Raw genomic sequence first — 27,358 nt, forward strand, 5'->3', positions numbered from 1 at the left:
TTAATTTGCATTTTATTGCATGACATAAGTATTTGATACATCAGAAAAGCAGAACCTAATATTTGGTACAGAAACCTTTGTTTGCAATTACAGAGATCATATGTTTCCTGTAGTTCTTGACCAGGTTTGCACACACTGCAGCAGGGATTTTGGCCCACTCCTCCATACAGACCTTCTCCAGATCCTTCAGATTTCGGGGCTGTCGCTGGGCAATACGGACTTTCAGCTCCCTCCAAAGATTTTCTATTGGGTTCAGGTCTGGAGACTGGCTAGGCCACTCCAGGACCTTGAGATGCTTCAACACCCTGCATTATCACATTCATGCATGCAAAACACTCATTTACACTACTGATTACACACACCAATGTATATTGTACTTAGTTTACTTTATTTAATAAATATATGTTTTGTTACTCCTTATCTCCACGTTGTCTCCCTTTTGTTACGGGCTTTGAGCCGGCTCGTGACAAATGGCGGCTCATCCAGGATATTTGAACGTATTGGTTTGGGAGAACGTGGAGGTACGTGTTTGGTTTGCATATTTTGTTTGAGTTTGATAGGCCCAGTATTGGTTGCCTTTGTTGTTTGGTTTGTGTGCTGCGTTGGAGAGAGTATAATGGTTAGTTTCCAGGCCCTGCCCAGCCAGGAAACTCTTGTTCTACTTTCTGTTGGGACATCAGTCTGAGGAGGTGAGTAATCTGTGTACCTCAGTGGGAGATTTGGATAGGGTCGTGGAACTTGTTACCAGGAGCTAGAGCCTTTTTCCCCTGATAGGCTTAGCGACGTGTTTCATTTTTGGGATATGTTGGGCATGGTTAATGTTTGTTATTTTTGTATGGTGTCTGTGGCCTGAGCAGTTGTCTCGGGGGCACATCCGTGGCTTGGTGGAATTTGCCACCATGCTGGGGAGTTATATTTCCTTGCCAGCAGGCTACAATGCGTAAATACCCACCGCAAAACCGCACGAAGACTAGGGTTGAGTTATTGTAGGTTTTGGGGAAGCTCTGTATCTCATCTCTCTTCTGTGGTGCTCAGGGTGATTGTCATTTCTCTGGTTGTGGTCTGATGTGCTCAGCAGAGGGGTTGAGCAAGATTATTTACTTATGACTATGGAGTCTTATGTGGACGTGTTCATTCGCTTTCCATCAGAGGAAATGTTCGAATTATGTACTAAAGAACAGCTGTTGAAGATCGCTGAACACTACAAGGTTGAATGATTGAAATTAGTGAAATTCTGTTATTTCGGGAAGTGACTATGAATCGCTGGGAAGTGACTATGAATTGTTGGGAAGTGACTATGAATTGTTGGGAAGTGACTATGAATCGCTGGGAAGTGACTATGAATCGCTGGGAAGTGACTATGAATCGTTGGGAAGTGACTATGAATCGTTGGGAAGTGACTGAATCATTGGGAGTTGTTGTAAAAATTAAGGACCCTGATGTTCTTTTCGTTGGAGTTTGTAGCTGATGCGGTCTTTTGTGCCATGTTCCTGAATGTTTACGTGACTGACCATTGTTTGGTGTTGTCATGTTCTATCTTTCCTGTCTTTCCCTCCTGGTCTTGTGTTCTTCTTTCCTCTTAAACGATGCTTCCTGTGCGCAAAGGTTGCTGATGTCTGGGGAGGAGGAGGTTGGCTGGGGAAAGTGGAAGTGTGAAAACGTAACCCCTCATACATTTTTTTGGGGGGGAATGTGATGACCCTCCCACTCTGTCTGCCGTATTCTCTCTTTGTTCTTTTTTCCTCATTAGGATGCCGTTGGGCGGAGTTGGGAGGGTCGTCAGCTACATGGGATAAATACACCACTTCCCCATTCATGGAGGAGACTCTCTCCATGCAGACACCTTTATAGCTTTTGTTGTGTATCTTGGTGGTTTTTGGTTGTTTGCGTTGGCACCGTTCAACACCCTGCATTATCTCATTCATGCATGCAAAACACTCACTGACACTACTGATTACACACACCATTGTATATTGTACTTAGTTTACTTTATTTAATAAATATATGTTTTGTTACTCCATATCTCCACGTTGTCTCCCTTTTGTTACGAGCTTTGAGCCGGTTTGTGACAGTTTACATAGAGTTCAATGAAGTTCTTTCATGGCCGTCGAGGTGTCTGCTTGGGGGAGGGATATACACGGCTGTGATTATAATCTAAGAGAATTCTCTTGGTAAATAATGCAGTTGGCATTTGATTGAATTCTAGGTCCGGTGAACAAAAGGACTTGAGTTCCTGTATGTTGTTATGATCACACCACGACTCGTTAATCATAAGGCATACTCCCCCGCCCTTCTTCTTACCAGAGAGATGTTTGTTTCTGTCGGCGCGATGCGTGAAGAAACTGGGTGGCTGTACCGACTCTGATAACGTATCCCGAGTGAGCCATGTTTCCATGAAACAAAGAACGTTACAATCTCTTATGTCTCTCTGAAGGCAACCCTTTCTCGAATTTCATATACAGTACCTTGTTGTCAAGAGACTGGACATTGGCGGATAGTACACTTGGGGGCAGTGAGAGATGTGCCCATCTACGGAGCCTGACCAGAAAACCGCTCTGTCATGCCCCTTCTGCGGCGCCGTTGTTTTGGATCGCCTACTGGGATCCGATCCATTGTCCTGGTTGGTGGTCCAAACAGAGGATCCACTTCGGGAAAGTCGTATTCCTGGTCATAATGTTGATAAGTTGACATCGCTTTATATCCAATAGTTCTTCCCGGCTGTATGTAATAAGACTTAAGATTTCCTGGGGTAACAGTGTAAGAAATAATACATAAAAAACTAAATACTGCGTAGTTTCCTAGGAACGCGAAGCGACCATCTCTGTCAGCGCCATCCCGGCGCCATCATTGGTTATACCCACATGGGTGATTGAAAGATGAACTGAGTTCGGTCGGTCGCCGTGGTAACTATGAAAGTTAGATGCCAATCAACATATAAAGTCCAAATAAGAAAAAGCCTGGAAGGAGGAGAGATGACTAGAAACAATTTGTTTGACCGTTTTATGTGTGAATACATTTTCGGAGTAGAGGACCTTGTGCATTTCAAGTAAAATAACATCTCAACGTTTATATCCTAGGACAAATTAGCTAGCAACAGCAAGCTAGCTAAATAGAACAATTTAGCTAGCAACTGCACGCTAGCTAGCTAAATCTACATAAATGTTTAGTGCTTTGCGACCTGTCCCCAAATTAATATAATTGGTTCAGAGTTTGTTTTGATTATTTCAGCCTGCGTGTCTTGATCGCATTTGGTGTGGGGGGCCAAAATCAATTTGCGCACGATGGCGCACACGCGTGAGCGGTTTGGGTACAGTGTGAGGGTTTCGTTTTTCTTGGAATAGAAACACCATAATATTAATCAAATTATTTAAGCTAAATTTCTTAAAATCTATGCCATATACTATGTTCTTTCAAAAAAAGGTTTTACATTCTCTAGTACAGCCAATATTGAAGGCTATCAAATATTTCTCAAAGATGCCCTCTGGTGGTCAAACTAACACTAACTAGCATTAATAGTAACAATGGCTGACAATTAAATAACGTGCCATAGAATTCTGCAGCAGCCCGCAAGGTGTGCTGCAGTATGACACAACTTTTAAAGGAAGAACCACTGTATATACAGGGGGTAGAGGTTAGTTGAGTTCATTTGTACATGTGGGGGGTGGTCAGTCAATCTAAATAGTCCAGCTGGCCATTTCATTAATTGTTCAGCAGTCTTATGACTTGGGGGTAGAAGCTGTTAAGGAACCTTTTGCACCTAGACTTAACACTGGTACCGCTTGCCGTGCGGTAGCAGAGAGAACAGTCTATGACTTGGGTGACTGGAGTCTTTAACCATTTTTGGGTCTTCCTCAGACATCACCTAGTATATAGGTCCTGGATGGTAGGAAGCTTGGCCCCAGTGATGTTTTGGGCCATACACACTACCCTCTGTAGCACCTTACAGTCGGATGCCGAGCAGTTGCCATACCAGGCTGTGATGCAACCGGTCAGGATACTCTCTGGTGCAGCTGGAGAACTTTTTGAGGATCTGGTGATCCATGCTAAATCTTTTCAGTCTCCTGAGGGGGAAAAGGTGTTGTCTTTTAGAAATTAGTAGGGCTCTTTTTTTATTTTTCAGAGGTACTGAATTAGGTAGGAGGATTTAGAAATGTTGTGAACTGTGATTGACCACACACTCCAGCACAATAGGTAGCGGCATGCACCTTTAACTTTGGTTTACGGACCGCCATTATATCATAGAAGTAGAAGAAACTCATCTTGTCTCCTCTTATCTTTGGTTGACCTGAAAAAACAAACATGGCGGAGCACACAAACTATGGCCTAGCACACAAACTATGGTGGAGCACACAAACTATGGCGGAGCATCCGTCGTCGGATTACTTCCGATTTTTTGAAAGTGTTTTACTCAATTATTTTGATCAATGGTGAGCTCACCGTGATGTGATGAATTGTAAATACAAATTTTTGTTAGCTAATGCATATTATGGTTTCTGTCAGCAGAGAGTTCGCTAAATATGACCGCTAGGACTAATGTAGCCTCCATATTCCGGTTTGGATGATTGGTCATGCTGTCGCCACTTCTGTGAATGTCTGAACACTGCATCTGTTAATATGTGCATGTGAGTAATTCAAGTCAGAGAGTTAGATAAGATGCTAGCATAATCCTTTACTCAAGTATTACATGGTACAGGTCACGACATCCTAGTCAGACACTCATAATGCACCTGTTTATCTATCCTAGATAAGTGCCCCGCTAGCGCCATCTCTGGGTTGGCATTATGCCCATTATCTCAACATTTTCCTTTTCATATAAATTAGCTTGAGCACTTCCTACCATTTTTAAAACCACAGTGAAAATACCTATTTGCGTTATCAATACCTTTTTGTCCATACCATTTGTCTTTAAAAAAAAACATAATATTAAATAATTAAGGGACTGTAGGGGCAGTCTTATGTTAGCCCTTGTCCTAGTGTGGTGCACTTTTAGCATATTGGGCACCTCTGGGATATTGGACACCTCTGGGAGCCTCAGGGCCTCTCCTTCCTCTTCCACATCCTCCTAAAATTGTGGAGGCACAGTCGGCAGAGATAACTGCCCTGGTGGGGTCTTCCCTGTCTCCTCATTATGTGTCCTGCCCACACCATCCAGAGGATATTCAGTCTTCCCACGTGGCCCTCCTATGTTCTCCTGAACTGGGTGTTTGTCGGCCCTTTACTTCCACTTCATATGACCTTGCACTGATATGCCCTATGCATGTGCCAAGACTCCATGTGGCAGCCCTGGCGTGAGGTGACAGGAGCACTCTGACAGCTTGGTCTTGTTTTATTACAGATAGAGTTTTTGCATTTATGTTTTGACTTGTCCTGATGTGCACACTTGTGTGCCTAAACATCCCTAATGACCTTTGGTGCGAGGAGCTTTGGAGTTGTTGACAACAGAGAGCGAGCGCATCTAGACATTAAGCGCTGTACTGGACTGCTGCCGAAGCCCTCTGTGGGAGTATTTCTCCATGTCAAAATGGCTTGCCACACATCTGCGCCTTGCTGCATAGCCTTTGTGAGGAGTCTTTGCTATTTTCACTGCTGTCTCCACCTCAGTCTGACTGTGGTAGGGTGAGGAGGTCACATGATGGAACTCCCAGGCTTTTGCAAAAAAAAGCAAAGTCTTGACTCCTGAACTGGAACCTATTATCCGTAACTACACCACTTTCAGGTAAGCAATATCTGCTAAACTGATGCTTAGAACAGTAGATGATCAAATCAAATCAAAGTTTATTCGTCACGTGTGCCAAATACAACCTTACAGTGAAATGCTTACTTACAGGCTCAAACCAATAGTACAAAAAGGTATTAGGTGAACAACAGGTAAGTAAAGAAATAAAAACAACAGTTAAAAGGCAGTGAAAAATAAAAGTAGCGAAGCTACATACAGACACCGGTTAGTTGGGCTGATTGAGGTAGTATGCATATGTAGATATGGTTAAACAGACTCTGCATATATGATGAACAGAGAGTATCAGTAGCGTAAAAGAGGTGTTGGTGGGTGGCGGGACACAATGCAGATAGCCCGGTTAGCCAATGTGCGGGAGCACTGGTTGGTCGGCCCAATTGAGGTAGAATGTACATGAATGTATAGTTAAAGTGACTATGCAAATATGATAAACAGAGAATAGCAGCAGCGTAAAAAGAGGGGTTGGTTGGGGGGGGGACACAATGCAAATAGTCCCGGTAGCCATTTGATTTCCTGTTCAGGAGTCTTATGGCTTGGGGGTAAAAACTGTTGAGAAGCCTTTTTGTCCTAGACATGACACTCCGGTACCGCTTGCCATGCGGTAGTAGAGGGAACAGTCTATGACTGGGGGGGCTGGGGTCTTTGACCATTTATAAGCGTCTGTTGTGTCAATCACTTTCTCCACCTCCCAAAAATCTGAATAGTAGTCCACTATAATCAGAAAAGGAATGTTCTTGACTGTGAACAGATCCATTCCCACTTTAGACTAAGGACATGCTGGTATATCATGTGGCTGCAGCATTTCCTTTTGCTGCTTAGGTAGAATAGCATTACATATGCTGCACACAGCCACAAAATGTTTAATTCCTTGGGTCATGTTGGACCAGAATACAAAGTCTCTGGCTTTCCTGAGACTGGCTTCAACCCCCGAGTGCCCTGCAAGGATACAAGAGAGAATCATCAGGCGCAGAGTTTCTAGCACTACCACCCTGTCGCCTTTGTAGACAACCTCTTCCTGCATTGTGAGTTTGTCTCTTTATGTCCAGTAGTCCTTCACCAGGATGGGCGTACTCTTTCTTGTGTCCGACCAGCCTCTTAGGATAAGAGAAGTCTTGTCCTCTGCTGAATGAGCTTTGATAGCATCCTGTGTCTGCGGGGAGATGTGTTGATCAGTAACATGGTTCACATCTTCAAACTCAGCCTGTAGAGCATATACAGTTTCATTTCTCCAATTTTGCAGGTGACTAGTTGTTACCCTGGAGAAGAAATCTACAATGTGAAGCTCTATTCCTTGTATACTACCTGTTATTGATAAGACTGAAGCTTTAGGATAATCATTCTTAGTCGCTTTGGGGCAGACAGAAGAGGTTAATTTGAAGATAACCTTAAGTGGCTTGTGATCAGTGTGCACCGTGATAAAGTCCCTACCATTTTAAGGTATCGATCAAAACGGTCACAGGCGAACACTATGGCTAGGCACTCCTTTTCATTTTGGGCATATCCATATCCTCAATGTCATTGACAATTCTTTGACAAGTCTTTGACCATTTTTAGGGCCTTCCTCTGACACCGCCTGGTATAGAGGAAGCTTGTCCCCGGTTATGTACTGGGCCGTACACACTACCCTCTGTAGTTCCTTGCAGGCGGAGGCCGAGCACTTGCCATCAGGATGCTCTCGATGGAGCAGCTGTAAAACTTTTTGAGGATCTGAGGACCCATGACAAATCTTTTCAGTCTCCTGAGGGGGAATAGGTTTTGTCGTGCCCTCTTCATGACTGTCCTCTTCATGACTGTCTTGGTGTTCTTGGACCATGTTAATTTGTTGGTGATGTGGATGTGAAGGAACTTGACGCTCTCAACCTGCTCCATTACAGACCCTTTGATGAGAATGGGGGCGTGCTCAGTCCTCCTTTTCCTGTAGTTCACAATAATCTCCTTTGTCTTAATCACGTTGAGGGAGAGGTTGTTGTCCTTGCACCACACGGTCAGGTGTCTGACCTCCTCCCTATAGGCTGTCATGTCATCAGCAAATGTAATAATGGTGTTGGAGTCGTGCCTGGCCATGCAGTCATGAGTGAACAGGGAGTACAGGAGGGGACTGAGCACGCACCCCTGAGGGGCCCCCGTGTTGAGAATCAGTGTGGCGGATGTGTTGTTACCTCCCCTTACCACCTGGGTGCAGCCCATCAGGAAGTCCAGGATCCAGTTGCAGAGAGAGGTGTTTAGTCCCAGGGTCCTTATCTTAGTGATGAGCTTTGAGGGCACTTTGGTGTTGAACGCTGAGCTGTAGTCAATGAATAGCGTTCTCACATACTGTAAGTATTCATTTTGTCCAGGTGTGAAAGGGCAGTGTGGAGTGCAATAGAGATTGCATCATCTGTTGATCTGTTGGTGCGTTATGCAGATTGAAGTGGGTCTAGGATTTCTGGCATAATGGTGTTGATGTGAGCCGTGACCAGCCTTTCAAAGCATTTCATGGCTACAGACTACAGAGTGCAACGGGTTGGTAGTCATTTTGGCAGGTTACCTTAGTGTTCTTGGGCACAGGGTCTATGGTGGTCTGCTTGAAACATTTTGGTATTACAGACAGGGAGAGGTTGAAAATGTCAGTGAAGACACTTGCCAGTTGGTCAGCGCATGCTCGGAGTACACGTCCTGGTAATCCGTCTGGCCCTGCGGCCTTGTGAATGTTGACCTGTTTAAAGGTCTTACTCACATCGGCCAGAACAGTTGATGCTCTCATGCATGTTTCAGTTTTACTTGCCTCGAAGCGAGCATATAAGTTATTTCGCTCGTCTGGTAGGCTCGTGTCACTAGGCAGCTCTCAGCTGTGCTTCCCTTTGTAGTCTGTAATAGTTTGCAAGCCCTGCCACATCCGAGAAGCGTCGGAGCCGGTGTAGTATGATTCAATCTTAGCCCTGTATTGACGCTTTGCCTGTTTGATGGTTCGTCGGAGGGCATAGTGGGATTTCTTATAAGCTTCCGGGTTAGAGTCCCGCTCCTTGAATTCGGCAGCTCTACCCTTTAGCTCAGTGCAAATGTTCCCTGTAATCCATGGCTTCTGGTTGAGGTATGTATGTACGGTCACTGTTGGGACAACGTCCTCGATGCACTTATTTATAAAGCCAGTGACAGATGTGGTCCCAGAACATATTACAGTCTGTGCTAGCAAAACAGTCCTGTAGTTTAGCATCTGCTTCATCTGACCATTTTTTTATAGACCGAGTTACTGGTGCTTCCTACTTTAATTTTTGCTTGTAAGCAGGATTCAGGAGGATAAATGTATGGTCAGATTTGCCAAATAAAGGGTGAGGGAGAGCTTTGTATGTGTCTCTGTGTGTGGAGTAAAGGTGGTCTAGAATTATTTTCCCTCTGTTTGCACATTTAACATGCTGATAGAAATGAGGTAAGACTGATTTAAGTTCCCCGGCCACTAGGAGCACCGCCTCTAGATGAGCGTTTTCCTGTTTGCTTATGGCTGTATACAGCTCATTGAGTGCGGTTTTAGTGCTAGCATCGGTCTGGGGTGGTATGTAGACAGCTACGAAAAATACAGATAACTCTCTAGGTAGATAGTATGCTCTACATCTTGTCATGAGATACTCTACCTCAGGCGAGCAAAACCTCGAGACTTCCTTAGATATTATGCACCAGCTGTTGTTTACATATATGCATAGGCCCCCGTCCCGTGTTTTACCAGAGGCTGCTGTTCTATCCTGCTGATAGAGTGTATCCTGCCAGCTGTACGTTCTTAATGTCGTCGTTCAGCCACAACTAGGTGAAACATCAGATATTACAGTTTTTAATGTCCCGTTGGTAGGATATACATGCTTTCAGTTCGTCCCATTTATTTTCCAGCGATTGAACGTTAGCTAGCAGGATGGAAGGCAAAGGCAGATTAGCCACTCGTCGCCTGATCTTCACAAGGCACCCTGATCTTTTTCAGTGATATCTCAGTTTCCTTCTCTGGCGAATGACGGGGATCTGGGCCTGGTCGGGTGTCTGTAGTATATCCCTCCCTTCCGACTCATTGGAGAAGAACTCTTCATCCAATTTGAGGTGAGTAATCACAGTTCTGATGTCCAGAAGCTCTTTTCCGTCCTACGAGACGATAGCAGCAACATTATGTGCAAAACAAGTTACGAACAACGCGAAAAAACTAAATAGCACGGTTGGTTAAGAGCCAATAAGACGGCAGCCATCCCCTCCGGCGCCATCATGGTTCTTCTTAGCTAGCAGTCATCATCATGAACCAAGTCGACAATCTGCTGGCAAATCCTTTTTAATCCTTGTCATATGAAGACAAATAATGAAGAGAAATTATAGATAAAACGTATCAGTGCTCATCGGCCATTGTACTTAAACATTACACAACAAGTTGGAAATTCCAAATTCAACAATGAGTGGTTTGGAAGGAATCAGTGACAGTGGCTAACTGCAATTATAGCAAAGCAATCACTAGCCTGCTATTCAATGTGACTGTGTGGTCCCAAATCTGGGAATAAGGGTCTCTTTTCCAAGTTTAAAATGCTCAACATTCACCATTTGCCATGCTGTCGATGAAGCATGATTTGTGCCGCACTCAAAACAACTGTTAACTCAGAACGAGTGGAGGACAGAGGAGCCTCTTAAAGAAGAAGTTACAGGTCTGTGAGAGCCAGAAATCTTGCTTGTTTGTAGGTGACCAAATACGTATTTTCCACCATCATTTGCAAATTAATTAATTAAAAATCCTAAAATGTGATTTTCTGGATTTTTTTTCTCAATTTGTCTGTCATAGTTGAAGTGTACCTATGATGAAAATTACAGGCCTCTCATCTTTTTAAGTGGGAGAACTTGCACAATTGGTGGCTGACTAAATACTTTTTTTGCCCCACTGTATATTGACTCTTACAAAGTAACGTGTATATTGAACCTGAGACCTGGAGTGAATTTGCTCTATACATGTCAGTGGTCAGTCACTTTTTATATATTCATCAATCTCTTGTTCTGATGTATCAAAGTAACCTGATAACCAGTAGTTAGCAGTCGGCAGGGCTTATTGCTTAGTATTAGTAAATCTGTTTCAAACGTAAATGACTGAGTCACTATCTTTGCCAACAGGGGGCAGTAAATACTCACTAACACTTGATACACGGTTAACCATGTACATTCAGAATTCTCTGGTAAGTAATGTACTGTGGCAATAGGCTGCAAAGCATCAGATGTCAGCAAAATGTTTGTGTGAGTGTGTTTGTATAGTGTGTGTGGGGGGGTGAGAGAGAGAGAGTAGTTTGAAGAGAAACACTGACGCAACACTTCTTGCCCACGTGTGACCTTTTATTGCCTTGGTTCACTGTCCAAAAGATCATACAGCCACACAACTAGGAGGACTAGAAGTTAGTAAAAAGTTATCTTTTCTTTCCAAAGATTAGTCAAATGTTCTTACAAACAATTAAGCAAGGGGAACTGTTTGAAACACAAAACACACATGTACCAGTTATATGAATTTACCATACATGAGAACCAGAAGACATTTTGGAATATATTTTGGTGTTGAAATGTGCTAAACTATTATGCATTTGTGAAAAGCCTGTTGTCTCATTCACAAGGTTGTCAAAGCATTGGCTTATGGGAAGCAAATTAGTGGCTAGGGGTCACAAAGGGGTCAAAGCTGCCTTTCTGTCAGAGTTTGTCTAGAGCCGTTTGATCATACCCCCAAAACCAACACTGGAAGTGTGTGTGCATGCACACGTGTATGCATGTGTGAGTGTGTGCTTGTGGCTTTTCTGCACCATTTGATCTGTGCCACTGGATAAACCCACTGCTGCATTGACCAATGCTTTGCTTTAAGGCACAGCACTGACTGAGAAGCAAGTACAGTTATTTGCAGACAAACTTTACATTTCCCTAACAAATTAAGGGGGTGTTTGCATGTACAAAGGATTATTTGAAAGCTAAGGGAAAAAAATGTTGAATTTAAGACATGACATTCACATAGTTCCCAGAGCAATGGAAATGCTTTAACCTTTACAAAGACATCTGAGAATTTACATTGACAGATAAAGCACATTACAATTATACATTGGAAAGCAAAATATCCAAGCAATCTAAATAAAGAAGAGAGAGCAAAGAGAGAAAAATATAGAAATATTCAATTAAATACACATAAGTCATACTTTAAGGCATCCCTTTCAAGGGGAATTGTTTTTTTGTTTTAATTTAAAAAGTACTTGGAAGAGAGAATTCTGCTCTCTAACAACTTTGTAAACATGTAAAAATAAAAACATCTCTGGGACAGCGATAAGAAAGGTCAAAGTTCTGCAAAGCAAGTCTTTGGTAATTATGGAAATAATGATTCAATTTTGATAAGCACTTAATTTTCCCTACCAAATCAGTGACTTGAGCAGCATTATGATGTTTCTTGACTGTTTTCTAGTAATTTAGCTAGACATAATATCATAACATAAACTGTCTCAACATTATGTTTGCTATTAGACATCGGATAGGATGATAGTTTATGTACAATGAGATTCACCATTTATTGTTTTTCTTTCAAAATTTTGTAAACAAGTATTTCATATTTGTACAGGGGCAAGGAACATCAAGGGCAGATAAAATCAAGTAAAACTATTTTTCCCCCACAACAATGTCAAGGAAGCTTGTTTTTCATATGTGAGAGTGGTTTATTTTATTGTCTGTGGCTCCACAATACTTTGTGCTGATCGTGCGTGATCTTTATCGCTCTGAAGCCTGTTTGTACAGCGCGAAAAGAGAGGATTTGGCCTGAGGTTGTTACTATGGTCCAGTCTGTGATCGGGCAAAACCAGCACTCCTCTCTTTCACAAAAAGACATCATTATAACAGTTCACACTTTTGCATTATATAGGCAACAAAATATATAAGCAATCCAAAAGATGAGCTGTAGAATCACATTGAAAAGAGACATTCAACATGTGGTATTTTTTGGGTTTGTTTTTCTCCACTACCCAGCTTTTTGGCTGTACAACGCTGCATATAAACATGAAAGGGAGAGATATGTTCTTGTACATAGATGCAAATCTCCCTTCATTTGAAAGAAATGTAAATCTAAGCATAATTGAGTTGATATGAGGGTTATATTGGCCTTGCACAGAGTGCTCTGTTCTCTAGGAAATGTGTGCCAAAATGATGCTATTTTTCATCCCAAAAAATGACTATCAACTTAGTGTTGAAGAGTCAGTCATAAGTTTGTAAATTTTGTTCCATGATTTTTCCGTGCAAGGACTTGGTGTATAAGAGCCCTTCCACCTGCAACATGTTTGCAACTACATAATTGCAGTCTGTCACCGACTGTATGGGAATGAAAGCGCTTGCCTGCCTACAGTAATGTTACTGCCTTGCAGACAGGAATATATGCTCAATCTCTTCCCCTACCCATTCAACCCCACCAGAATATGTAAACATTAGTGAACTTTCATTGGTTATTGTTAAAGTAAAAATATTTTTCCCCTTTCTGCATGTTTGCCCTTTCTACCTTTTTTACATAAGAACACGCTTAATGAAAAAAAATCTATCCCTCCTCTTGTTAACCACTACTTTTTATAATATTCACTTATCTCACAAACAAGCTCAGATCTTCCTTTGCCTTGTTGAATGATGTTGCCCACGTCATAAGGGTAATGTGTAACTTGTGATTGAATCTATCCCTGTTGGATTTACATGTGTTTCCCTTGGTTAAGCCCTGCTGTTTTAAGTGTGTGTTGTCTAGAGTTAGGTGTATGTTCTCCTGTGTTCGATGTGTGTGTGTGTGCGCGTGTGTTTTCTCTCACAGGTTCATACGGTGAGATCGTCTGACCTGGCCCTGCTGCTGGCTTTGCTCAATCTGCTCAGTGGTCTGGTGTCTTCTATCGTATCCGTCACCTCCATCTCCGCCTCGGTTGGAGGTCCCCCTTCCCCGTCCACCACCACCGCCTCCACCACCACAACTTCCTTCACCGCATCATCCTGCTCCACAACCTCCTCCACCACAACCTCCGCCACCACCTCCTTCTCCCTCTCCTCTTCATCCTCCTCCATCTGCTCTTCTTCTTTCTCTTCCTCCCTTTCCACCACACCATCCACCACATCCTCCTCCACCACATCCTCCACCACAACATCCTCCACCACCTCCTTCTCCCTCTCCCCTTCATCCTCCTCCATCTGCTCTTCTTTCTCTTCCTCCCTTTCCACCACACCATCCACCACATCCTTCTCCACCACCACCTCCACCACTCCATCAACCACCACCTCCTCCACCACTCCATCCACCACATCCTGCTCCACCACCTCCTCCACTACTTCCTCCTCTTCTTTGTCCTCCTCCACCACCTCCTCCACCACCTCCTGCTGCTCCTGCTCCTCCTCCTCTTGGTGTAGTGGTAGTGTGTCCTCCCCTATCTCGGTGGTCTGGGCATAGGAGGGCAGGGTCTCATTGTACACCTTAGAAATGTCCTCCGTGTGCCTCAGTTCTTCCGCCTTCTCCTCCATGCACTGGAAGGGTGGGGCCAGGGGGGTTAACCTACCTGCCTCCATGCACGTCTCTGCCAGAGGATAGAGGTGGGTCACGGACGGGGCTTTCTCCTCCTCCAGCAGCCTGTAGCCTTTGGCCCTCTGGATGGAAGGCACGGCCAGGGGGGGCAGGCTCTTGAGGATCCCCCCTGGGGGGGGCATGGGGTTCAGGCCTTCACCCTGGGCTTGCCCCGGGGTTGGCTTCCAGAAGACGAAGCGGATCTTCTTCAAGCCCAGATGGCTGATCTCCACAAAGTTGAGGAAGAGCGAGACGCAAGCCACGGCCAACATGAAAATGATGAAGACTGTCTTCTCTGTTGGCCGGGACACGAAGCAGTCTACGGTGTTGGGGCAGGGCCAGCGGCTGCACTTGTACAGCGGCAGGATGCGGAAGCCGTACAGAAAGTACTGGCCCACTACGAAACCCACTTCGAACAGCGTCTTGAAGATGATGTGGCAGATGTAGGTCCTGAGCAGGGTGCCCTCCAGCCTGAACTTCTTGCTGCCCTTGGTGCTGGTCTCCTTGGTGGTGCGCACACTGCCCTGGTCAGGCGCTAGTGGCAGCCGCTCCTCACTCAGCTCCTGTTGGCGACTCAGCTCGGCCTCCTCGCGCTCCTTGCGTTTCTCCTCCATGTGAACGTGGTGCACGGCATGGCCCACGTAGACCAGAGATGGCGTGGACACAAAGATGATCTGCAGAACCCACAGGCGGATGTGGGAGATGGGGAATGCCTCATCGTAACACACATTCTCGCAACCGGGCTGCTGCGTGTTGCAAACGTAGTCTGACTGCTCGTCGCCCCACACAAACTCTGCCGCCGTACCCAGGATGAGGATGCGGAAGATGAAGAGGACCGTGAGCCACACCCGGCCGATCACCGTTGAGTGCTCATTCACTTCCTCTAAAATATTACCCAGAAAGCTCCAGTCACCCATGATCGGTCCGTAGCGCTGTAGATAGAATGAAGTGTTGGACACAGGGGGATAGAGAGGGTGGGGGAAATAGAGAGACAGAGAGAGGTTTTAAAAACAGCCCCGTGGAAAGCAGCGGAACTTCCAAAATTCCTGTCCCTCACCACACGGTTATTGCAATGTCTTTGTTCAGCTAAAAAGCTGTTGCATGACAAAATCTGAATAATGGCGAAAGAACAGCGATCTGTCGAGGTAAAGTCCCTCTGCACAGCCTATCACTAAAGCACCGTTCCACTAGTCACCAAATCAACCCTCCATGAAAATTAGCAATAACACATATTTACATCTGTAAGGTATGATATTTGGTTTAATGTGAACAAATAGTTAACTTGCCACAGATGCGGCTCCGGCGAAGTTGTAGTGTCCTGTCCTGTTCTCTTGGCACTCGGCGGGGAAAAGTAGACTTCTGCCCTCTTTCCCACCTAAAGCCCTGTCCTTGTTGCCCCACTGAGCAGATGTGAATGAATCGGCTCTGAGGGTTGGTTTTTAGTTTGCTGCAATATTTAAGCTTGGAGCCAGACAGCCTTTATTCGCCGGGCGATGCGTGGTGACGGAGGAGACAATAGGATCAACAGACCCAGAGTGGGATGTATGGGAGCAGGCCTGAGGCTCCCAAAGCAACATGGACACCACAGAGCCAGGGCACCGAGTACATCCCCTCTGCAGCTCTCCTCAATACAGCCCTACACACACACGCACGCACACGCGCACACACACACACACACACACACACACAGAGAACCACAGCAGCTGACTGGCGACTGTCCTACTATCGGCCTGCAGAGACCGAGTCAGGCTTTAACACTATGAGAAGTGGGGGGATGGGGGTGAATTTCCTCGTGGACCTGCACTTGGTTTTTAGTTGTTGTCATTTCATCCATGGTCATATTGTCATTGCTATTAATTGTGAATGGTAGCTTAATTTTATAGTCTTCTACGGAGAGAAAGTATTTTCTGTAGATGTACTTTTTTGTAAATAACTTAAATTGCAACCATTCATATTCTCATACAATTCACAGTATATGATATGTGTCATGCATTCGGGTTGATTAGGCTATAAATGATAAGTAGGCTAGATGGTAAGCAAGACAACAGTACTGTAATGAGAATTCACAGTTTTCATCTACATTACTTTGGTGACTAGTTTATGACTAAGAACTGAGTAAGGATCATGTCATGTGTATGTTCGATACATGCCATAGTTAGTAAGTGTCACAGGTTTGAATGATCTGTTCAGAATGTGAAGAATTTCAGCTATTGATTGAAATGATATGTAGCAAGGACTCTATTTTGGAAAACATCTTTCCAGGAACAGGAAGGAACAGGAAGGCAAAAATGTCAATGCTTTAGGGCCCGCTTTTATCTTTCTATCTACAGTAAGACTCATCTACAACATAATTACATTATATACTAATAAAAAAATATATGAGCACTTTAACAGATGTGTAGCAGATTTGTCAAAATTAAATTACGTTTTTTCATGAATTACTTCAAATTAAGGGTTTATAACATTTGAAAACCCTCCAACATTCTCTACATTGTATTTACCTCAACCCAGTGCCTGGCACAGGAAGATAAATGAAATTCAAATACAATGCATACACAATTGCGTTGAGCTTCATACTGTCAAACTCAAACACCCATCATTCATATACAGTGCCTTGCGAAAGTATTCGGCCCCCTTGAACTTTGCGACCTTTTGCCACATTTCAGGCTTCAAACAAAAAGATATAAAACTGTATTTTTTTGTGAAGAATCAACAACAAGTGGGACACAATCATGAAGTGGAACGACATTTATTGGATATTTCAAACTTTTTTAACAAATCAAAAACTGAAAAATTGGGCGTGCAAAATTATTCGGCTCCCTTAAGTTAATACTTTGTAGCGCCACCTTTTGCTGCGATTACAGCTGTAAGTCGCTTGGTATGTCTCTCAGTTTTGCACATCGAGAGACTGAAATGTTTTCCCATTCCTCCTTGCAAAACAACTCGAGCTCAGTGAGGTTGGATGGAGAGCATTTGTGAACAGCAGTTTTCAGTTCTTTCCACAGATTCTCGATTGGATTCAGGTCTGGACTTTGACTTGGCCATTCTAACACCTGGATATGTTTATTTTTGAACCATTCCATTGTAGATTTTGCTTTATGTTTTGGATCATTGTCTTGTTGGAAGACAAATCTCCGTCCCAGTCTCAGGTCTTTTGCAGACTCCATCAGGTTTTCTTCCAGAATGGTCCTGTATTTGGCTCCATCCATCTTCCCATCAATTTTAACCATCTTCCCTGTCCCTCAGGGTGATGAGCTGTGTTGCTTTTACGCCAAACATAACGTTTTGCATTGTTGCCAAAAAGTTCAATTTTGGTTTCATCTGACCAGAGCACCTTCTTCCACATGTTTGGTGTGTCTCCCAGGTGGCTTGTGGCAAACTTTAAGCGACACTTTTTATGGATATCTTTAAGAAATGCCTTTCTTCTTGCCACTCTTCCATAAAGGCCAGATTTGTGCAATATACGACTGATTGTTGTCCTATGGACAGAGTCTCCCACCTCAGCTGTAGATCTCTGCAGTTCATCCAGAGTGATCATGGGCCTCTTGGCTGCATCTCTGATCAGTGTTCTCCTTGTATGAGCTGAAAGTTTAGAGGGACGGCCAGGTCTTGGTAGATTTGCAGTGGTCTGATACTCCTTCCATTTCAATATTATCGCTTGCACAGTGCTCCTTGGGATGTTTAAAGCTTGGGAAATCTTTTTGTATCCAAATCCGGCTTTAAACTTCTTCACAACAGTATCTCGGGCCTGCCTGGTGTGTTCCTTGTTCTTCATGATGCTCTCTGTGCTTTTAACGGACCTCTGAGACTATCACAGTGCAGGTGCATTTATACGGAGACTTGATTACACACAGGTGGATTGTATTTATCATCATTAGTCATTTAGGTCAACATTGGATCATTCAGAGATCCTCACTGAACTTCTGGAGAGAGTTTGCTGCACTGAAAGTAAAGGGGCTGAATAATTTTGCACACCCAATTTTTCCGTTTTTGATTTGTTAAAAAAGTTTGAAATATCCAATAAATGTCGTTCCACTTCATGATTGTGTCCCACTTGTTGTTGATTCTTCACAAAAAAATACAGTTTTATATCTTTATGTTTGAAGCCTGAAATGTGGCAAAAGGTCGCAAAGTTCAAGGGGGCCGAATACTTTCGCAAGGCACTGTATAACAAGGCAACTTTTCTCACACTCTATGCCAGTGTTTCCCTGACCCTGTTGTTAACATGGCCATAATTCAGGAGCCTAGCATTAGAGCAGGAGACAAGAACAGGATGGCAGTTAGAGGCCAGAGCTTCATCATTCTGGAGGTGACACAGCCGGTCGCAGTGGCATGTTTATCACCTGTCATACACACATACACATTCTCATACTTACAGTCTGGAATACAATGCATGACTTGTCTGTGGCTAATATAGATGTACAGTGGGGAGAACAAGTATTTGATACACTGCCAATTTTGCAGGTATTCCTACTTACAAAGCATGTAGACGTCTGTCATTTTTATCATAGGTACACTTCAACTATGAGAGATGGAATCTAAAACAAAAATCCAGAAAATCACATTGTATGATTTTTAAGTTTTGTCTTGGCCAGGTCGCAGTTGCAAATGAGAACTTGTTCTCAACTAGCCTACCTGGTTAAATAAAGGTGAAATAAAAATAAATAAATAAAAGTAATTAATTTGCATTTTATTGCATGACATAAGTATTTGATCACCTACCAACCAGTAAAAATTCCGTCTCTCACAGACCTGTTAGCTTTTCTTTAAGAAGCCCTCCTGTTCTCCACTCATTACCTGTATTAACTGCACCTGTTTGAACTCGTTACCTGTATAAAAGACACCTGTCCACACACTCAATCAAACAGACTCTAACCTCTCCACACTGGCCAATGTCACGCCTTGATCTTAGTGTTTTGTGTTTTCGTTATATATTTGGTCAGGCCAGGGTGTGACAGGGGTTTATGTTGTTGTAATTCGTATTGGGGTTTGTAGTATTTGGGATCGCGGCTGATTAGGGGTGTTGTATAGGCTTGGCTGCCTGAGGCGGTTCTCAATCAGCAGTCAGGTGATTCTCGTTGCCTCTGATTGGGAACCGTATTTAGGTAGAGTTTCACTTTGTATTTCGTGGGTGATTGTTCCTGTCTCTGTAGTGTTCACCAGATTGGCTGTAATAAGTTTCACGTTCCGTTTGTTGTTTTTGTATTTATAAGTTATTTCATGTATCACCGTTTTCTTCATTAAAGATCATGATTAACCACCATGCTGCATTTCGGTCCGACTCTCTTTCGACAAACGAAGAACGCCGTTACAGAATCACCCACCACACACGGACCGAGCAGCGTGGTAACAGGCAGCGACAGCAGGAGCAGCGAAATGAGGAGGTTATGGACAGCAATGGCATGGATTATACGACGTGGGAAGAAATCGACAGGTGGGCGGCCGACCCAGAGAGAGTGCAGGAGCCCGCATGGGATTCGCTTGAGCAGTGCGAAGAAGGCTATAGGCGAATGGAGTCGAAAAGGAAAACACGGTGGCGCAGAGCGAAACCCGAAAGTCACCCCAAAAAATGTATTGGGGGGGGGCTCAGGGAGAGAGTGGCAGAGTCAGGAGTCAGACCTGAGCCAACTCTCCCTGTTGATCACGAGGAGCAGCGATATAAGGACTTCTGGTCTTGGGAGATGATATTAGACGGAAGAGGACCCTGGGCTCAGCCTGGTGAATATCGCCGCCCCAAGGAGGAAGCAGAGGCAGCAGGAGATAGGAGCCGGCGATACGAGGGAACACGGTTGGCAAGGAAGCCCGAGAAGCAACCCAAACAATTATTGGGGGGGGGCTTACAGGGAGTATGGCTATGCCAGGTAGGAGACCTGCGCAAACTCCCTGTGCTTTCAGGTGGGCTAGAGAGACCGGGCAGACACCGTGTTATGGTAAGGAGCGCACGGTGTTTCCAGTGCGGGTGCATAGCCCGGTACGGTTCATACCAGCCCTTCGTATTGGCCGGGCTAGAGTGGGCATCGAGCCAGGTAAGCTTGGGCAGGCTCGGTGCTCAAGAGCTCCAGTGCGCCTGCACGGTCCGGTCTATCCAGAGCCACCTCCACACACCAGTCCTCCGGTAGCTGCTCCCCGCACCAGGCTTCCTGTGCGTGTCCTCGCTCCAGTATCACCAGTGCCCGCACCACGCATCAGGCCTACAGTGCGCCTCGCCTCGCCTCTCCTGCTCTGTCGGAGTCTCCCGCCTGTTCAGCACAGCCAGAGCCTTCCTTCCCTCCTGCGCTGTCGGAGTCTCCCGCCTGTTCAGCGCAGCCAGCGTTTTCCTCCTCTCCTGCGCTGCCGGAGCCTCCTGCCTGTTTGAAGCAGCCTGAGCTGCCAGTCTGCAGGGTGCTGTCAGCCTGCATGGAGCAGTTAGAGCTGTCAGTCTGCATGAAGCAGCCAGAGCTGCCAGTCTGCAAGGAGCTGCCAGTCTGCAAGGAGCTGCCAGTCTGCATGGAGCAGTCAGAGCTGTCAGTCTGCATGAAGCAGCCAGAGCTGCCAGTCTGCAAGGAGCTGCCAGTCTGCAAGGAGCTGCCAGTCTGCAAGGAGCTGCCAGTCTGCAGGGAGCTGTCAGTCTGCAAGGAGCTGCCAGTCTGCAAGGAGCTGCTAGTCTGCAAGGAGCTGCCAGTCTGCAAGGAGCTGTCAGTCTGCAAGGAGCTGTCAGCCTGCATGGAGCAGTCAGAGCTGTCAGTCTGCAAGGAGCTGCCAGTCTGCAGGGAGCTGTCAGTCTGCAAGGAGCTGTCGGTCTGCAAGGAGCTGCCAGTCTGCAGGGTGCTGTCAGCCTGCATGGAGCAGTCAGAGCTGTCAGTCTGCATGAAGCAGCCAGAGCTGCCAGTCTGCAAGGAGCTGTCAGCCTGCATGGAGCAGTCAGAGCTGTCAGTCTGCATAGAGCAGCTAGATCCGCCAGTCAGCCATGATCTTCTAGATCTGCCAGTCAACCAGATTCTTCCAGATCAGCCTGTCAACCAGAATCTTCCAGATCTGCTAGTCAACCAGAATCTTCCAGATCTGCTAGTCAACCTGAATCTTCCAGATCCGCCAGCCAGCCAGGATCTACCGGAGCCTACTACCTACCTGAGCTTCATCTCAGTACTGGGCTTCCTCTCAGTACTGGGCTTCCTCTCAGTACTGGGCTTCCCCTCTGTTCCGGGCTGCCCCTCAGTTCCGGGCTGCCCCTCAGTCCCGAGCTGTCCCTCAGTCCCGAGATGCCCCTCAGTCACGAGCTGCTCCTCAGTTCTGTGGGGTTCTGGGTGAGGACTATTAGGCCATGGTCGGCGGCGAGGGTGGATTATCCCAGGACGCGAAGGAGAGGAACTGGGACATTAATGAAGTGGGGTCCACGTCCCGAGCCGGAGCCGCCACCAATGACAGACGCCCACCCGGACCCTCCCTTTGGTTTTGAGGTGCGTCCGGGAGTCCGCACCTTGGGGGGGGTTCTGTCACGCCTTGGTCTTAGTGTTTTGTGTTTTCGTTATATATTTGGTCAGGCCAGGGTGTGACAGGGGTTTATGTTGTTGTAATTCGTATTGGGGTTTGTAGTATTTGGGATCGCGGCTGATTAGGGGTGTTGTATAGGCTTGGCTGCCTGAGGCGGTTCTCAATCAGTAGTCAGGTGATTCTCGTTGCCTCTGATTGGGAACCGTATTTAGGTAGCCTGAGTTTCACTTTGTATTTCGTGGGTGATTGTTCCTGTCTCTGTGTAGTGTTCACCAGATAGGCTGTAATAAGTTTCACGTTCCGTTTGTTGTTTTTGTATTTATAAGTTATTTCATGTATCACCGTTTTCTTCATTAAAGATCATGATTAACCACCACGCTGCATTTCGGTCCGACTCTCTTTCGACAAACGAAGAACGCCGTTACAGCCAAGACCAGGGAGCTGTGTAAGGACATCAGGGATAAAATTGTAGACCTGCACAAGGCTGGGATGGGCTACAGGACAATAGGTAAGCAGCTTGGTGAGAAGGCAACAACTGTTGGCGCAATTATTAGAAAATGGAAGAAGTTCAAGATGACGTTCAATCACCCTCGGTCTGGGGCTCCATGCAAGATCTCACCTCGTGGGGCATCAATGATCTTGAGGAAGGTGAGGGATCAGCCCAGAACTACACGACAGGACCTGGTCAATGACCTGAAGAGAGCTGGGACCACAGTCTCAAAGAAAACAATTAGTAACACACTACTCCGTCATGGATTAAAATCCTGCAGCGCACGCAAGGTCCCCCTGCTCAAGCCAGCGCATGAAGTTTGCCAATGACCATCTGTATGACCCAGATGAGGAATGGGAGAAGGTCATGTGGTCTGATGAGACAAAAATAGAGCTTTTTGGTCTAAACTCCACTCGCCGTGTTCGGAGGAAGAAGGATGAGTACAACCCCAAGAACACCATCCCGACCGTGAAGCATAGAGGTGGAAACATCATTCTTTGGGGTTGCTTTTCTGCAAAGGGGACAGGACGACTGCACCGTATTGAGGGGAGGATGGATGGGGCCATGTATCGCGAGATCTTGGCCAACAACCTCCTTCCTTCAGTAAGAGCATTGGAGATAGGTCGTGTCTGGGTCTTCCAGCATGACAACGACCCGAAACACACAGCCAGGGCAACTAAGGAGTGGCTTCGTAAGAAGCATCTCAAGGTCCTGGACCTATGCAAACCTGGTCAAGAACTACAGGAAACGTATGATCTCTGTAATTGCAAACAAAGGTTTCTGTACCAAATATTAAGTTCTGCTTTTCTGATGTATCAAATACTTATGCCATGCAATAAAATGCAAATTAATTACTTAAAAATCATACAATGTGATTTTCTGGATTCCGTCTCTCACAGTTGAAGTGTACCTATGATCAAAATTACAGACCTCTACATGCTTTGTAAGTAGGAAAACCTGCAAAATCGGCAGTGTATCAAATACTTGTTCTCCCCACTGTATATTACTGCCAGAAACATGAGCATTTTCAGTTGAGTGCCATTATATTGATCATAAATGTAAAACGGTCAAAAAAGATGAGTGAGTACAATACTACTGTATACTATATAACACCTGCATATTTGAACTTTGAACAGTCCTACTTCTCACCAAGCCAATACTTGAGATGGCAGATACATTCAAACCACACTCAGACGTGGGAAAGGTTTATTTGAATAAATGAATTGTTTGTGTGTTATCTAAACTGTTGAAATATTGTGCTCCAGAGGAAACCATTGGTGCAGTGCTAAAACGGAAGGGGAAAGAATTATGTCGCAGTCAACAGGCGGTGTTTTATGCAACCCTATACAGAACTTTTATTTAGATTTACACTTTAAGTCTCCCCTCCACGATCTCATTCTCATGACCCAGGGTTGGTTCATGTACTCAATAGGAGATTTATGCACAAACTATTCATTTAGGGCATAGTTCTTCTATTGAAAATGACCAGATACTGTACGGACTACCACACGCCTATAAGGACAGTTAGAATTGAAACCTTTAATACGTCATTAGATAAAAAAAACAATAGTTCCATGCTGGTCATTTATGAACATTTGAACATCTTGGCCATGTTCTGTTATAATCTCCACCCGGCACAGCCAGAAGAGGACTGGCCACCCCTCATAGCCTGTTTCCTCTCCAGGTTTCTCCCTAGGTTTCGGCCTTTCTAGGCAGTTTTCCCTCGCCACCGTACTTCTACACCTGCATTGCTTCCTGTTTGGGGTTTTAGGCTGGGTTTCTGTACAGCACTTTGAGATATCAGCTGATGTACGAAGGGCTTTATAAATACATTTGATTTGATTCTTTGGGCTTTAAATGGATTATCACCAGTGGACGCAAGCCACGGCACCTTTCTACACCACTAAAATCTCATGTCTCATTTTAACCCTCCCCTGGGATTTCAACCAACCAGTAAGTGATCACGCTCCCATTGGGTTTTGGACTGGACCCAACAATCTGGGTCTTCAGACTCTGGGGTGTCATTGAGTTGGGTATTTGGTCTCAAAACCTCGATACCAAGAGCAAATTGCTGGGAACAGCAGTACAGCAGTTAACCCGAGTGTTTTTGACCTAGGAATTTACTATATGTTTATTACTGCAAGACTAATGCAGGACAAAACCAAGAGATAATGAATCCTGGTCTTCCTTCATCACACAGAACAAGTCATATTACTTATAAGTGGTATTACTAATGGCTCAGTTGATGAGACTTCCGGAACTTCAGGTGTCAAGTTAGTGGGTGTGTTTTAGGAAATTTAGGAAGTTTTCTGTGCTTCCAGAATTAAGAGGCAGGTTGTGATGTGCCTGCCACTCATCCTCAAATGTGAATATCAGAGAAAAGCAAAAGGTCAGCAAAAGGTTATGAAACACATTTCCTCTCCACCAAGGCCAGGGGAGTAACCCCCTAGAGGAAACGCAGCAGAAAGCACAGGTGTGGTGGTGGCAAGTTGACATTTTCCGAGCCGGTGGACCCATGGTGAAGGATGTATCCTCTGAGAAGGCTGGGGCACTGGGGGACTCCCTTTAAAGCGCTGTGTGTTGGTTTGGTGGACGCTGGCATGCTAAGCCCTGTCATGGGCCCGTGAATGGTGCTGGGATTTCACACAAAGACATGATGTCATGATGGAGGGTGCGGACTCTATTGAGCATGTGCGGTGAGGCGTGAGGCCAGATTAGATTCCTGTGGCAGGGCACTAACCGGCCACTAATCAGAACGCTAACACGCTAACAAACCTATCGTACAGCGATCTGCCTACGGCGCGATGGCGCCACTCGCTTCCTGCTCCCAACATAGCCATTGGAAAAGAGGGAGCGAAAAGGAGAGAGAGACGGACAGAGAGACTAAAAGTTATGGTAAAAACTAATATACAGTAAGAACAAAAATACAGTAAGGACAGTACAGTAAGCAGGGTAAATACATAATGGTTGTCATCATGTTATGAGGAGTTTATGTGGAATAGACTAACATTGCCCCCTCCCTTTTTACCCACAAACACACCACACAGACAAAAAAAAAGACCACTCAGGTATCTATGGTTACTACAGTAGCTTCCATCATTGGTCATTGACCTTGCTGCAACAATACCATTACATAAACCTACATCTCTCCCAATGACTCCACATACATTTCCCCAAAGTTAAGAATCTTACATAACCATTTATATGTATTGAGAACTAGTAAGATGAATGAGAAAAATAAAATACATGCCATACTGATTTTATGCTTAAAGCTGCAGCCTTACAAGTTACAAGACTGAAGATTTCCATTATTCTCAATGTGATTTACAAAACTCTGATTTTAGCCTGACCCCTGACCACCATTTACTCAGTTGATTAGAAATTAAAGTTTATATTGTGTTTGCCTTGAGGGTGGCATAAATGTGCATAACATGTCCCAGAACATCACAATAGTGCTGACAATCCCAAGTCAGAGAGATGTAACACCCTTCAATAACAAACCCATGAGTCTCAGCCCTTCTACTCCTCTCTACACGAGGCAGAAGTCTCACAGAAGAGATACAGGATGAGTGTCATGAGAGAGGGATGAAGGAGAGAAAAGAAAGCGAGTGACAGAAGTTAGTAGAGAAAAAAAGACTGAAAACCCAGGGCTAGATCCTGTGAGCTTGTTGTGGTCCTAAGATACTCACACACTTGAATACTTGATTAAAATCCATAGTGGAACACTGCATGTAGCCACCCACGCATTTCATACAGTACATGGCAGGTGATGTATAGGTTATTTGTAAGGGAAGGTTTTCATAAAGCATCCTATTTTCCATTCAGATATACTGTATAGGCTATATACAGTGCCTTGCGAAAGTATTCGGCCCCCTTGAACTTTGCGACCTTTTGCCACATTTCAGGCTTCAAACATAAAGATATAAAACTGTATTTTTTTGTGAAGAATCAACAACAAGTGGTACACAATCATGAAGTGGAACGACATTTATTGGATATTTCAAACTTTTTTAACAAATCAAAAACTGAAAAATTGGGCGTGCAAAATTATTCTAAGTTATGAAGCATTTATGTAGGCTTTATAAAGGCTTAATAAAGGTTTCATTAAGCCATATAAGCCAATTTACAGTAAAATCAGGCCTAGGCCAAATACTTTTATGGTCATGGCAGCTCCAACCTCTCGCACCTTCAATGTGTGAACAAAACACCTCTCTCTATCCTTGAGAAATGTAGTGTTTCCTCTGAGAACCCAACATTCATTACTTTCCAATGATTGTTCTTAAGATTGAACAGACCACACAAAGGCATTTCCGACCCTTTCCTCTCATAGTCACCAAAGCAAATAAAGCCAAATGTTTGAGAGAGAGAGAGAGAGAGAGAATGTGCATCAACGTCGGCCAAGTCAAACTGGTGATAAGACTTTTTTATTCTCAGCGTTTAAACTGGAGCCTGCATTTGGACTAGCTTCTGTGCCAGTGGAGTGGTAAAGGCACACACACCTTGGGTTATGGAAGACATTGTGCTATTTGGCTGGTCACGGGCCATACCATTGTGTTTAGGAGGGCAGATCTGTTGTTGCCCAGCTGGACTTAGGTTATACCATTGTATTTGGGAGGTCAGGTTTGTTGGGTTTGGACGAGCACTCTGTCTCTACCTCTTCTGGAGTAGACCTGGTTGATAACCTCACTGGACCTGTTTCCATAAACCAGATAGGGCATAGCCAAGGTCATTTCACACACACACCCAAAACACAAACCAAGCTTCCTTCATTTTAAGTGTGATATTAGAGCTATGCAAAACAAGGAAGTTAATCTGACTAGCTTATCCTTAACGTTTAGCCAGTGATAAATATTTGCGTCGACCATTGTTACATGGTTCGTTAGAGAGGTAAATACTGTAAGATTGCTCATTAGATTGTAAAAACAGTTATCAAGATTGTTAGAGATTGTTCGATGGTGGAGGGTTGTATTGTTTGGGTTCACTACCTGGGATTTTGCTCCAGGCTTCCCTTCCTATGTTCTGCCACATTGCTAACACAATGCTAACACACGCCAGCTACTGTGTGTTTGTGAAGGGACAGAGTTCCTGTATCCAACACTCAGCGTGTCGAGAAGGCCTCTATTGTCTTCAGCTTGTG

At 44.7% G+C, this 27,358-nt stretch overlaps 1 protein-coding gene across 1 annotated transcript; it reads right to left on the reverse strand.

The window, feature by feature from the left end:
- Positions 1–11,039: 11,039 nt before the first annotated feature.
- LOC109871255 (gap junction alpha-8 protein-like) lies at positions 11,040–15,193 on the reverse strand. The gene has a single exon (XM_031805995.1). It carries the CDS (start codon positions 15,176–15,178, stop codon positions 13,529–13,531), a length of 1,650 nt encoding a protein of 549 aa, XP_031661855.1. The 5' UTR covers positions 15,179–15,193; the 3' UTR covers positions 11,040–13,528.
- Between the last annotated feature and the right edge of the window lie 12,165 nt (positions 15,194–27,358).

The sequence above is a fragment of the Oncorhynchus kisutch genome, linkage group LG26 (genome assembly GCF_002021735.2).
Source record: "Oncorhynchus kisutch isolate 150728-3 linkage group LG26, Okis_V2, whole genome shotgun sequence".
In the NCBI taxonomy this organism is placed as follows: domain Eukaryota; kingdom Metazoa; phylum Chordata; class Actinopteri; order Salmoniformes; family Salmonidae; genus Oncorhynchus; species Oncorhynchus kisutch.